Source organism: Globicephala melas, chromosome 14 (genome assembly GCF_963455315.2).
Source record: "Globicephala melas chromosome 14, mGloMel1.2, whole genome shotgun sequence".
Classification (NCBI taxonomy): domain Eukaryota; kingdom Metazoa; phylum Chordata; class Mammalia; order Artiodactyla; family Delphinidae; genus Globicephala; species Globicephala melas.
In genome coordinates, this window is record NC_083327.1 from 76,929,888 (window position 1) to 76,942,558 (window position 12,671).

The 12,671-nt window shown below is 48.6% G+C and overlaps 1 protein-coding gene across 6 annotated transcripts in view; it reads left to right on the forward strand.

Moving 5' to 3' along the window:
* TIAM2 (TIAM Rac1 associated GEF 2) overlaps positions 1-12,671 on the forward strand; it is a 127,183-nt gene that overhangs the window by 80,696 nt on the left and 33,816 nt on the right. For 3 of the 6 annotated variants that reach the window (XM_030853085.2, XM_030853091.2, XM_060283703.1), the window contains one exon: positions 2,502-2,605. In XM_030853085.2, coding sequence (XP_030708945.1) covers positions 2,502-2,605 — 104 coding nt within the window. The other 3 variants (XM_060283706.1, XM_060283707.1, XM_060283705.1) reach the window with 3 other exon arrangements.

A 12,671-nucleotide genomic window follows, 5' to 3' on the forward strand; every position in this document is an offset into this window, starting at 1 on the left:
GCGGGCGCCCTGCTGGTGGGGTTGGAAGGGGAATCAGTCACCCCCAAGGCTCTGTCGATGCCCAGCTGCCTGTCAACCTCTTGAAATTTGGGTGGCGGAACAGCTCGAGACGTCCTATCTGCAGACCTGCCTTCTCAGGGGTCCCCGGGGCCAGCCTCGGTGGGAGCTGGGTCCTGTGATCCTTCCTGTCCAAGCCCTGCCTCAGAGAGGACCCATGCCACACCAAGGGCCCCCCTGAAGTTAAGGGACTGCAGAGGTGGCTGCAGAGCCTCACCGATTCATAGTAAAGCCTTTGGTCCTGGGGTGAGCAGGATTTTGAGAGGAAGGGCATGGCATGTTCTGCTAGCGGGAAAACACTTTGCCTTTGTAAGAGGTGAAAGGTGGTTCTGGGAATTTCCAGCGTTTAAGGAAGTTCCAAAGTTGTGTGAATATATTGAAGCGATGACTCAATTCACTTCCGCTTTTGACATCAGCCATGTTATTTTCTCCAGCATATCCATCTGGCGCCTCCGGGCTCCAAGGCTCCTTGTGGCCGTGCCGGCTCTGAGATCTTCAGGGGACTTGAGGTCGCTTTCATCTTTGTATCCTCAGAACGTAGTACATACCTGACACAGAGCAGGCGCTGTAGAAATCATCATCACGACTAAATGCATGGACTGTGTGTTGTATTTTCCTGTACTTAATACAGCTCTTTGGAAATATTGGAGCTTTTTATTTATAAGGTAAAGGCAGCAGTAATGCAGATCTGACTCTGTTGCCTAGGTAATGTATTTTTACATTGCGTGGCGTCGGTGGCATCGCTCTTTCTTGATTTCTTTGTGCTTCTCTGGCTGTTGCTTCTCTCTAAAGAGACAGGTACCTCCTGTCCTGCACACTGTGCCTTAGCAGCTCCAGGGCTCTCTCCCTGGGCCTCTTGTTGTCCCATTCTGCACATGCTCCCTGGAGGCACCATCCATCCCTGTGGCTTCACTGCCAAGTGTATGATGAGGGCTCCAAAGCCACATCCCTGTGCAGACCTTTCAGGCACTACTGGACTTGGGGGTGTGTTGCACTGGGTGGCCCACATGCATCTCAAGATCAGCTTTGCCAAAGCTGAGCTTGTGACTTCCACTCCCAGCCCGTACTCTCCCCATCTACCCAGTCACCTAAGACATAAAAGCCTTCCCACCTCCCTTGTCTGTATCTCCTTATGTGAAATAGACGACGTGGTCCTTTTCTGGGCGGGGTTAGGGTGTTGGAAGAAGTAAAAGGAAGAAGAAATTGGAGCTCCAGAACTCTGTAGACCATTATGACATTTTCTTGAGGTCTCCTCTTGTGTAGTGATTGGTGGTATCAGCCTGGATCATGGACCAGCATTTCTGTCCATGAGTTCCAACAACCTCCTAGGGCTCCCATAGCTTCTAAAGGTCTCCTGGAGACCACTGTCCTTGCCTCCATCATGCTGGATGGTTTGCCAATGTCTATCCATGCCTTTTCTGCCTAGATCAACTCAGACAGGTATGAGATTGATGACTTCTTTTTGTGGCTGACAGAGATCAGAAACCATCTGGTTTCACCTAGTTGAGAGGATAGTCTACCAAATACAAAAATTAGAATGAAAATCTGTGTAATATATATATATATTTTTTGGCGGTAAACGGGCCCCTCACTGCTGTGGCCTCTTCCATTGCGGAGCACAGGCTCTGGACGCGCAGGCCCAGCGGCCATGGCTCACAGGCCCAGCCGCTCCGCGGCATGTGGGATTCTCCCGGACCGGGGCACGAACCTACATCACCTGCATCGGCAGGCGGACCCTCAACCACTGCGCCACCAGGGAAGCCCTGTGTAATATTTTGATAGAGGCTGGTCTTTCCATCTTTCTTGAATTTACCGTTGAGGATGGCATATGTGTATAAGTGTAGGTTGGAAAGGCACATGCTCTGCTCACCTTTTATATTGTTTCTTAACCCTTACTCTGGAAGTTAACAAAGGTTTACTGTTCTTCTTGGGACTTTCAATTTAGTATGTGGTCGATGCCAGAAAAAGAAGAATTATGCTCGCAAATGAGCAATTTGTGGACTGTAGTAAGAATCTATGGTGTTGCATCATTGGTTTACCCAGATATCCCTGGTGATTTTGCCCTCACTTAGCCAAAAATAAAGGAGGGAAAGTACCAACACTGTATAATAGTGTACTTAGTGAAGTTTGCACAGCAGTGACAAGAGTGGCCAGGCATTTAAGTCAGTGTTTTGATTGGTCATTGGCCTCCTTTGACCAAAACAGGCAAAACAGATGCAAAACAGGCAGATGCAGTGCTTCTTCACTTAGCCAGAGCCCGGATCTGTTTTAGAAGACCAGCTATGCATATGGTAGCGTCAGTATCACTACGGACAATGGTGTCCTGCCTTCTAGGGTGTTAGTTAACTTTTTTCTTGCCTCTCTTTCTCTGAGCCTCTAAGTCATTCACTACTATTCTTTGCAGATGGCCAAACTCGCCTATGTTTTTGTCACTTTTCATGCAGATTTCAGCAATGTCCCTGACATCACAACTGGCCTGAAAAGGAGTCAGACTGATGGCACGCTGGACCAGGTTTCCCACAGGGAGAAGAAGGAGCAGACCTTCAGGGTAAGATGCTGCCCCAGATCCCAAACAAGGGCCTGGCAGGCAAGTGTTGATTCCCACCTGCACCTGAGGTGAGGAGAAAAAGATGGAGTTCTCCTATCCCTAGGTACAACAGTCAATACAAACATTTTTTTTTTTTCTTTAAAGAAAATAGTTTCCTTCTTTATTTGAAGTGAAGTACTAGTAGGAATCCTTGACCCTGGCCCAACCTCTTGCCTGCCCTGTGGCATGCCACCAGAGAGTACTGCAAACGTGGTCCTTTGTACACTAGGATGGTTTGACAAGGAAAATCTAAGCTCAGGTGTTCTGAGGGTCACATAAAATTACTGTTGTATTCATTTACTACATTTATTTTTGGCTGAAGAGAAACTATTTTTGGAATGTTGTCATTTTGTTATAAAATATATAAAACATAAACTTCGCCATTTTCACCACTTTCAAGTGTGCGCTTCATGGCATTAACATTCACAGTATTGTGCAAACCATTACCACTATCCATTTCCAGAACGTTTTCATCCTGCCAAATAGAAACTCAGTACCCGTTAGACAATAACCACCCATGCATCCCACCCCCTAGTCCCCTGGAAGCCTCTGTTATACTTTCTGTCTCATTGCCTGTTCTGGTTATGTCATGTGAGTGTGATCGTATAATATTTGTCCTTTTGTTTCTGCATAATGTTTTCAAGGTTCATCCATGTGGTAGCATGTATCAAAACTTTACTCCTTTTATGGCTGAATGATATTCCATTGTGTATACACACACACACACACACACACACACACACTACATTTTGTTTATCCATTCATCTATTGATGGACACGTGGGTTGTTTCCACCGTTTGGCTGTTGTGAGTAATGCTGCAGTGACATTGGCATACAAATATCTGTTTAAAACCTTGTTTTCACTTCTTCTGGGTGTGCCACTCAGTGGAATTGCTGAGTCATGTGGTAATTCTATGTTTAGCTTTTTTGAGGAACAGCCCAACTGGCTTGCACAGCCAGCGCTGCGCCGTTTTACGTTCCACCAGCAGTGCACGAGGGTTCCAGTTTTTTTTTTTTTTTTTTGCGGTATGCTGTTGTGGCCTCTCCCGTTGCGGAGTACAGGCTCCGGACGCGCAGGCTCAGCGGCCATGGCTCACGGGCCCAGCCGCTCCGCGGCATGTGGGATCCTCCCGGACCGGGGCACGAACCCGTGTCTCCTGCATCGGCAGGCGGACTTCCAACCACTGCGCCACCAGGGGAGCCCCCTTTCCTACATTTTTAACTGTTCTTAGTTAGCTCTCTTTTCAGAAATTGTCTGTCTGACATGATCTTTGTAAGTACACAGTCCAGTTTTAACTGACTTTGAGATTATAACTCTGTTTCATATTTCTTCCTTTTGTCTTAAATACAAAACAAGAGTGGAGGCAATGTAAACTATGATGGGTATTTAAAAAAATTTATAGCAGGACCACACCCCAGTTGGGTTTAAACTAATACTCGTAGGAGCCGGTCCTTAGGTGACTGGCCATTGGCCCAGCCCCAGGTGACTGGTGGTGGTGCTCAGTGTGGGATGGATGGATGGGGTGGGATAGAGCCTGCCAGCTGCAGAGCAGGTTCAAGCGGCCACTGGCACCTGGCCTCACCTCTCTTCTCTGTTTCCCTTTCTTACCCCCTGAATTCCTCCCCCCATTCCCTAGCCACCTCCTCCAAAATCTCCTTTCCTTTCTTCTCAGTTCCTCATACAAACCAAATACTCAGCTACTTTCACTGGCCTGGTTATGCCCCCAGGAAGCAATTTCTTTTACTAAACTGCAGTCATCAGCATTTTTAGTCTCTCTGCTCTGTTCTCTCTCTGGTGGTTATTTACTTGTGGGAACCCAATATTGTAGCTCAAATTCATCGTTTTTTTGGAAGCAGTGGATCCTAGAGCATCAAATAGATGCGTCTGGATTGCTTTGTCTTGACTTTTTTAAAAAAGGAGAATGCTAAGGCAACACTCAAGAAGCTAGGCTCTCTGTTTAAGGTCAGTGTGGCTGTGCGGCACTGTCGCAGGTGGCAGCTTTGGGGAGATCGTTAACGCCATTAGGGATAATGGTTTCCTCTCTGTTACGATGTTTGAGTTCGCCATTAAAATTCTTAAGGAGGAAATTAAATTCTTTTCCAGGTTTTATTTTATGTGAAGATTCAATCAAATAAATCTGCAGAAAGTTACCATGTTGAGGCTATTTCCATTTCTATTAATGCCTATCATAACTAAACAAAGGTTTTTAAGATGAACATTGGAGCATCAGTTAGAAATTTAGAAGAGGAGTGAAAACTGCAGTTCAGCTTGAAATTGGAGCTCTCTGAGCCCTAATTTTCATTGCTAAGATGATTAAAGGAAAAAGCAAAAGATATCAAGGAACACAGAAGAAAAAAATATTAAAGAATATTAGCATGTTAAGCATTTGCTGTCAGATTCCTCTCAAGTCTAGAGTAGTTATCAGCTCACCTTTTTCAAATTTGAAGATATCTATCTATAATAATGGATTTCAGTATATTTTAAAAAAATCCTAGCAAATGCCTAGCAGCTACTCGGTTTACATATTCTTTGTTCCTTGGGGAAAAAAGAATCTGTGATCATCCAAAGTGATCACTGTGATGGATAGTAGTGAAAAGGAAGTTTTGAAGAATTAAAAAATAAAATGTCTCTTCTCTCATTATGTTTAGCCTCCTAGAAACAGCAGGTTATATCTAAAAGCAATGCTTTCCTATTTTCCAAACGGTGATTTGGGAGTTTTAGGGTGCCTGTCCAGCGGGGGCTGGTCCTGGGTCTTTCGGGATGGCCCTGGCGCTGTCCCATGGTGCCCACAGGAGGTGGTCACTCCCCAGAGGGGAGACCTGTCTCTGGTTCCTGGGCTTCTCATGCTGGCCCGTCAACCTTCTCAGGGGTCATTAACTTCTTTTCAGATAAGACCCTGGTTGAACCTGGGCTGTTTGGGGTATTTTTACTAACAATATTCTACACCTGAGAATCAGGAATAATGTCCTTTGAAAATCAAATGCAGCCTGGCTTGAAGAAGCACAGCTGTAAGTAGGGCTTTTGACAGCCCCGCAATTTCTGCAAATGGTTCATAATTGATTGCCGCCATTCTCCTCAAGGGTGCCTATTACTGTCACAGCTCTTTGTGTGCCCCTGTCAACCTCTCCGGTTTGGGGAATTTTTTTTTTTCAATATTGTTAGCAGTCAGCTCGCACTACTGCAATAGTTTGGAGCCTGAAAGGAATAAACAGTTCTTTTAGAAGTGAGGGGATTGAAGGAGTTTCTGGTTTGTTCTGGGAACTTGAGGTGTGTAAAGCCGTCCCCACAGAAGTGCCGCTTGCTTTGTTCGTCGCCCTCTGAGCTGGCTCTGCAGATGTGGCACTCGGTGGTCCTGCCGTCTCCCTGTGTGCCCTAACCCGGCACCTTCCCAGAGCAGGCGGGTTCAGGGCATGGGGTGGAAATCCAGAGCAAGGGGGTGAGCCTTCCCCAACCCCCAGGCTGCCTTGAAGGAAGAGCTTGGTGGCGCTAGGAAGCCCTTGTGAATGTGACTTGAAAGAACAGTTTGGGATTTTTTTCACTGCCTGGGATGAGAGTGAGAGAGAACGCGTGTCTTACTCATTTCCCAGCAGCCGACTTAGATGGAATCATTTCTCACAGAGGGTGCAGGTTTCTTTGAACTTTTCCTTTCTATGTACAGCATGTAAGTAAACAAGGGCTTTGATTCTCAGGGATGTGCCTTCTGATCCAAATGTAGGCATGCTTGCGTGGTTTTCTTTTCTCTGTCTTGAAAGTTGATTTCACTCTAAAATGCCTAAAGACTGTTATGCAGACAAGATAAGCCTTTCTTTCCGGAAGGGATCTGGGCAGTAATCTTCAAGCACTCTTTACAGCTCAGGATTAAGAGAATTTCTTTCGGATACTAGTTGTTCGGCGGCACTGTCAACTTTTCCTTCCTCATTCCAAGGATGCATAGGTCTCTAAATGAATCTCTGAAATAGTTTGTCCTTTTGAAATAGAAAGGTATCAGAAAGTCCTAGGGAAATTCCAAAAGATTTACTCTGTCAAATATGTTTGAAAAGAGAGAAGGATAATTTGAAGACAGTAAACAATTTTATGCTTTGTCAAATTTTCTTGGAGTGTTGTCCGTACTTGTATTGGGCGTATTGCTGTAAAAGAAAATCCACAAGAGTGAAACCCGTTTTCTGTAAGGTAAGCAGTGTTTTACTTCTGTTACTCCTGTTTAAATATTTTTTTTCAGCTTTTTAGAAAAATGGTATGTAATCACCTCGGGTGTAGCTTTGGCAGTGATTATTCTTGAGGTTTGTAGGCGTGGTGTTGATGGAACAGAGAGCACTGAGGATCTGGAGACAGATAGCCTTGACAACTGTGTGTTGTGCTGTTTGCAATTTAATCATGTTGAGAATATATTTTGTCCTGTTTTATTTTTTCAAGGTAGAAAAAAGGGACATGCACTGATGGTTAGGTTTTGGTGTCCGGCATGAACATAACTTGCGTTGAATATTTAATGCCTGCTCACCCCCTTAGCTTAACCTTTTGAGTTTTTTGCATGAATTGCTTTGAAGAGCTTGCGTCTCTAAGAAGCTACAGGAAAAGAAAAAGATTCGTGTGATTTATTTTTCAGCATTTTTAACTATATATCTTTCTTGTCTGTCTTTGAGTGTCCTGCATTATTTCAGGATCTCTTGGTCGTAAGATGCTTTTGTTAAAAAGTCCAGCGAAAATAGAATTTATTTGTAAATGGTAGTCTTTCTACATGGCTGCCGTTGAATAGATTAATCATGATCCTTTTTCGGAAACTAAACATGCCTATTTCTGAATGCATGCTGTCTGACATAATTCCTATAGGAGGGAACAGAGAGGTTGCATCCTTACAGCAAACCCATTTGTCCCTGAAAAATGATCTGGAGCCTGATGTTCCCCAGTAGCGAGACAATCATCTTTCACAGTGATTCAATTCCGGGTAGCCTTTTCTTGTAGGTGGTGGTATAATAGAAAGAACTCTTGATCTCAGTAGTTGGAAACCTGAATCTGTATCCTGGGCTACCAGGCTTTACCACTGCGTGCCCTGGGGCAAGGTACTCAGTCTTTCTAAGCCTCTGTGTCCTCATCTGTAAGTAAAAATAACAATAGCTCCAAGCCTGTGTAGTGGAGAGGATCGTGGATGACTAGAAGCCCAGACATGAGAGATTGATTATTAGGTGAGCAGCAACCCCGCTTCCCGACGTGGCTCATACATTTGCACATTTTGAATGCTTTCCCACTCTGCTCACCTAATGCACGACTTAGCCACAAGGCTGCCTACCCAGTCTTCTTGAAGTTAGTGTCTGTGGTCAAATCCTGCTGAGCTGTCCCCTGAGATAAAAAAGAATTGGAAGCTGAGGGCCTTGGCCGTGGAGTCCTCTTAGCTCTTTGTCATCTGCATGGAGACAAAGCCTGCCCATCTTTTAGCTTATTTTTCTTAGGTAGACTGTTGTGAGTTGATGACCTTTTCTAAAGGGCTGTTCAAATGACTGAATAAAAGCAGTGTATGTTAGGTTTGCCTTTATCCTTAGCAGGAGTGAGCTGTGAATGAGAGATGCTTAGGAGGTCTTGCAGACTCTTCGCCTTTTGGAAGAGAGGCATCACTTCAGGGCAGAGAGAGTCACCAAGGGCACAGAAGGACACAGGCTGGGAGGGATCAAAGTAGAGCTGAGTTCCGCATTAGCTCTCCAACGCACTGTTCTACATTTCTAGCACCCTGCTTCCTTTCGGAAGGGACTTGGGGGCAAGTTGGTGAACTTGTTTAAAATGTCTGGGATTCATTTTCATTGGTGTCTGAAAGGCCATTTGGTCTCTTTGTAGTTTGCTGGATTTTAAAAAAAATTCCCTGTTTTCCTAGCTTCAGGGTGTTAGCCCCCTGTTCTTGGTCCGTCCTTGATTGTTAGGGCTGATGTACCGGGGAGATGCCAAGTCTTTGCTGGAGTGAAAGGAAGGGACATCACTGCCCTCTTTGTGGCCAAAGATTATTTATACACTCTGTCCCACAGGCTTCGATGCCACTCACAGTGTCAGATGAGGGAAGGAAAGAAAGGAGGAAAACCAAATCTCAGCGCCGGGCGTGGGCAGGCCCATTGCGAGTGGAGGTGTGGGGTGCCTCACGCCCTGCAGCGGGAAGACGCCGAGTGGGTGGCTTCCTGGCCGCAGCCTGGGACAGGAAGGCGTGCCCAGTGGAGGAGGGGACACGGTGGCAGGGGGAAGAAATCTCACCGGTGCTGGCCCCTCTCTCCACTTCCTCTCACAGCCCCTACCCCCATCGACGTGGCTGTGGTCCTAAAGGGGTCTGTGTTAGGCCCGGTGTGTCCCTGGACAGCGCACACCGGCCAGTGGAAGGGGGCTGTCACTGCTGGCTGAGAGCTGTGGGCCACCTGGGGCCGGATACCCAGAAGCTGCCCCCAGCTGGGTGATGCCTGACGAGGGCCCAAAGGCCTGAGCCTCTGCCTTGGGGGCTCCTAGAGCTCCGGCGCGGGGCTGGCTCGCCCAGGGGGCGGGGCCCTGTGCTCATGTGGGATGTGCCCGTGGGCAGGCAGCAGGGGCTGGGCGGGGAGCCCGACGGCACAGGTCTCGCCTCGGGGAGGCCTGGGGCCGCCGCGCCCCCTGCTCTCCGGCTGCACCTGTGAGGTGGGGACCCCAGCACCCGAGAGCTCACTCAGCCACCTTCCCGTTGTGCCCCGGTGGTGGGGGCTTTCCTATGAACTCGCTGGCTCCGTGTTCCTCTGGCCTCTTCCTTCACTCTGACCTCCATTGTCCCCAGCCCTCTGCTTCCCCAGCCTCCGTCCCCTGCTCTCTCGCTCTCCTCCAGGCTCTCCCTTTCCATCCTGTTTTTCTGGGCAAAAGAAAACGTTGTCATGGCGAGGCATCTGCAGAGTCACACAGTGGAGGAGAAGAGCCCCCCCCCCCCCCCCACCGAGTGGCAGAGTGGCAGCGGCGGGAGTCACCGCGGGCGGCTGTGCCGTCGGGGCCCGGCAGCTGGACGGACGCGCTCTGGCTCTGCTTGCTGACGTGGTGAGCGCTGCCCCCTCCTCACGCCGCGGGGCGCTGAGGCCAAGCGGGGCCCAGAGCCAAGGCCACCCAGGGTGGACCCTGACCGCAGAGATGCTGCAGGGCCCGTCCGGGTCTTAACCGGATGACCGACCCGCCACACTTACTTCTGATGCCGGCCCCTCCCTCCTCTTCCTCCCCTGTGGAACAGCGGGGGCTGTGGTTTCGCTCCTGTCCTCTCTGGGATGCGACCGCAGAGGGATGTGCTGGTCCTTTGCAAGGTGCCGGCCACCCACACCTCGGGGCTGAACAGGGGCCTCGGCCTGCTCCTTGGGACCTCGCCTTCGGTGCGGGCGCCTGGACTAGTCCAGGAGGGGGCTGGGCCGCGAGCTCCCTGTGCTCTGCTGGCTGAGGAGTGGGCCGCGTGCTCTTGGATACGGTCGTGGGGGAGAGGTCGTGGCCTCCATCTATCCCCCATCCTCATCCTCTTCGGCGTTCAGCCTTCTATTTCTCCATCTTTCTTTCTGGGCCTCCTGGTTGGACATAGAGAGTTAAGAGACTTGAGTATAGCTTTGCTTTTTTGGAGAAGAAAGCAGGGAGTCTGAGTTTTCTCAGGCCGAACCCTAACCTCAGTAAACGCCGTTTGCAGGCTCTTGTGTATGCTCAGGGGAAGCCTCCTGGATGGCAGGTGGGCTCAGAGGAAGGGCACATGGGATTTTGCCCCAGGTCTCGCAAGGAAGTCCTTTTGTCCTTGGATAAGTCATCACACATCTGTGTCCGTGCAGCTGGGGGCTGGATCTGTCTTGGCGGCCCATCCTGGCTCCGAGCGTCTGTGGACGCTCAGAAAATTGCTCAGATGCCTACGTAAAAAGTCACCCACGGGCTTCCCTGGTGGCGCAGTGGTTGAGAGTCTGCCTGCCGATGCAGGGGACACGGGTTCGTGCCCCGGTGCGGGAAGATCCCACATGCCGCGGAGCGGCTGGGCCCGTGAGCCATGGCTGCTGAGCCTGCGCGTCCGGAGCCTGTGCTCCGCAACGGGAGAGGCCATGACAGTGAGAGGCCCGCATACCGCAAAAAAAAAAAAAAAAAAAAAAAGTCACCCACGATTCCAGGGAGCTCATTGATCTTATGATGTTTATCCGTGGATTCCCCCTTAGGAATCGATGAACTCTGGGTTCAGAATTCTGACTTGGAGTGAACATCTGAATCATCTAGCTTCTGTCTTGACTTAATATTATGGACATGACAGAATCAGTTATCAAGTACCCACAATAAGAAAAGCGCTGCGTGACATTTCAACTTTGTTTTCATCTTCAAGTCTACTTGGTTGGGTGGGGTTGGCTATCAGTGCTTGATTCTTCTAACGTGCTAGGAGATGGAGGACCGTCAGATACATAACAGCCCCTCCCTAGATGGCAAAACACTGCTAAGCTGAGACAAGGAGGCCATATTGATGGTGGTGGGCAGACATCCCTAGATGGTTAACACCAACTGTAACACTGTGTGCTGCTGTCAGAGCATTTCAGAAAGTTTTATTTTCTGTAATTAGTGAAAAAGAAGTGATTGGGGGGGGGCACGAGTTTAAATTTTGATTCCAAAGCAAAATTGTGGAAAACTCATTTTTGTAAAATGAGCCGCCGTCTGAGGACCAGGAGGGGTGGTCTACATGCTCAGTCTGGGGCTGATCAGGCAGCCCCTGTGTTTCTCTTCTGAGAGCATCACCCCGGCCGCTTCCACATCAGCAGGTGAGCTGAGTCTTAGCTGCTGCTCACTCCGTCCCTTTCTTTGGAAGGATTTACAGCCATGGTTACAGTCTAATTCTGGCGGCCACTGCTTGGGCACCAGGAATCTTTATCCATCTTCTCTGTAGTATCTGCCAAGAATGGGGGTAGCATCACACTGCTTGTTCATTCCTTTACTAAAATCTCCTTCACAAAGGTGCTGTCAGCTGTTAGCCGTCGTTGAGAGCTCTGAGATAGTCCTTTCAGTGTTCTGTGTACGTAGAGACGGCAGTCGAACGAACCCTCTGATTGTGCTGGGTCAGTGAGGGTGTACTTGAGCCTGAGTGCTTGTTTGTGATTTTCATGACTCACAGCAGATTCTCACCTTTTGACAATGTCCCAGCCCCACGGGGTAGCCGCTTTCACTTTTAAAAAGAAAAAAAAATTCTGAGAAGTTGTTCCGAGTCATTTGGCGTTTCCCCCGCGCTCTCCTCTTTGAGTGGATTTCTGTGCCACCCTCCTTGGGGCTGGGCGGCTGGCCGAGGGGAGCTGGGGAGACGGGGGACTCTGCCCGGGAGCCCTTCACACAAGCAGGCGTTAGTGTTTTCACCCAGATCCCGGCTTCCAACTGCTGAGAGTAAGGAAAGGATTATTAGTTTTGTAAATCAGTCTCCTGCGGTTCTTGATAATAGCATGAAGAACAGGACAACAGAAACTGTATTTGCCGCATAAGGTGTTAGCGTCAGGGGAAACTGACGGATAGATAATACAGGAACTCTCTGTCCTTTATGACTTTTCTGTAAGTCTCATATTATTTCAAAATAAAAAATGTTTTTAAATGGCCAAGAAAAATGTATTTGTCACTAACATGGGAGACTGGAGAAAATGGGAGGTGTGTTTTTACAGACGCCCCCCAGTTCTTTTCTCCGCTTCACTCTTTTGCTCGTCGCCACCTCCTTCTCTCTTATTTTGTTGGTTCAGCCCCCAGTGCCCCCCTCGCCCCCGTGGCTCACCTTCCCTCACGCTCTCAAATCCTTGGCTGCCACCTAAGTTCTCTTGTGTTTTCAGAAAATGGATGTCAGATGAGGAAGCCCTTCCATGTGCAACTGCTTAGGAAGTCCCCGCCTGGCACTGGCACAGGCTGGGGGTTTCGTTCTAAGTGCTTAGAAGCCACAAGTGTCACATAGCTTGAGGAGTCCTGCCGTCTTCCACCTCTCAAGCTGCTCTGAGCTGGCTTTGGAATGTTCTAGAATCCATTCCCTTCTCGGTTCATACAGTCACAAGATAAAGGATAGTCAGTTGAGAA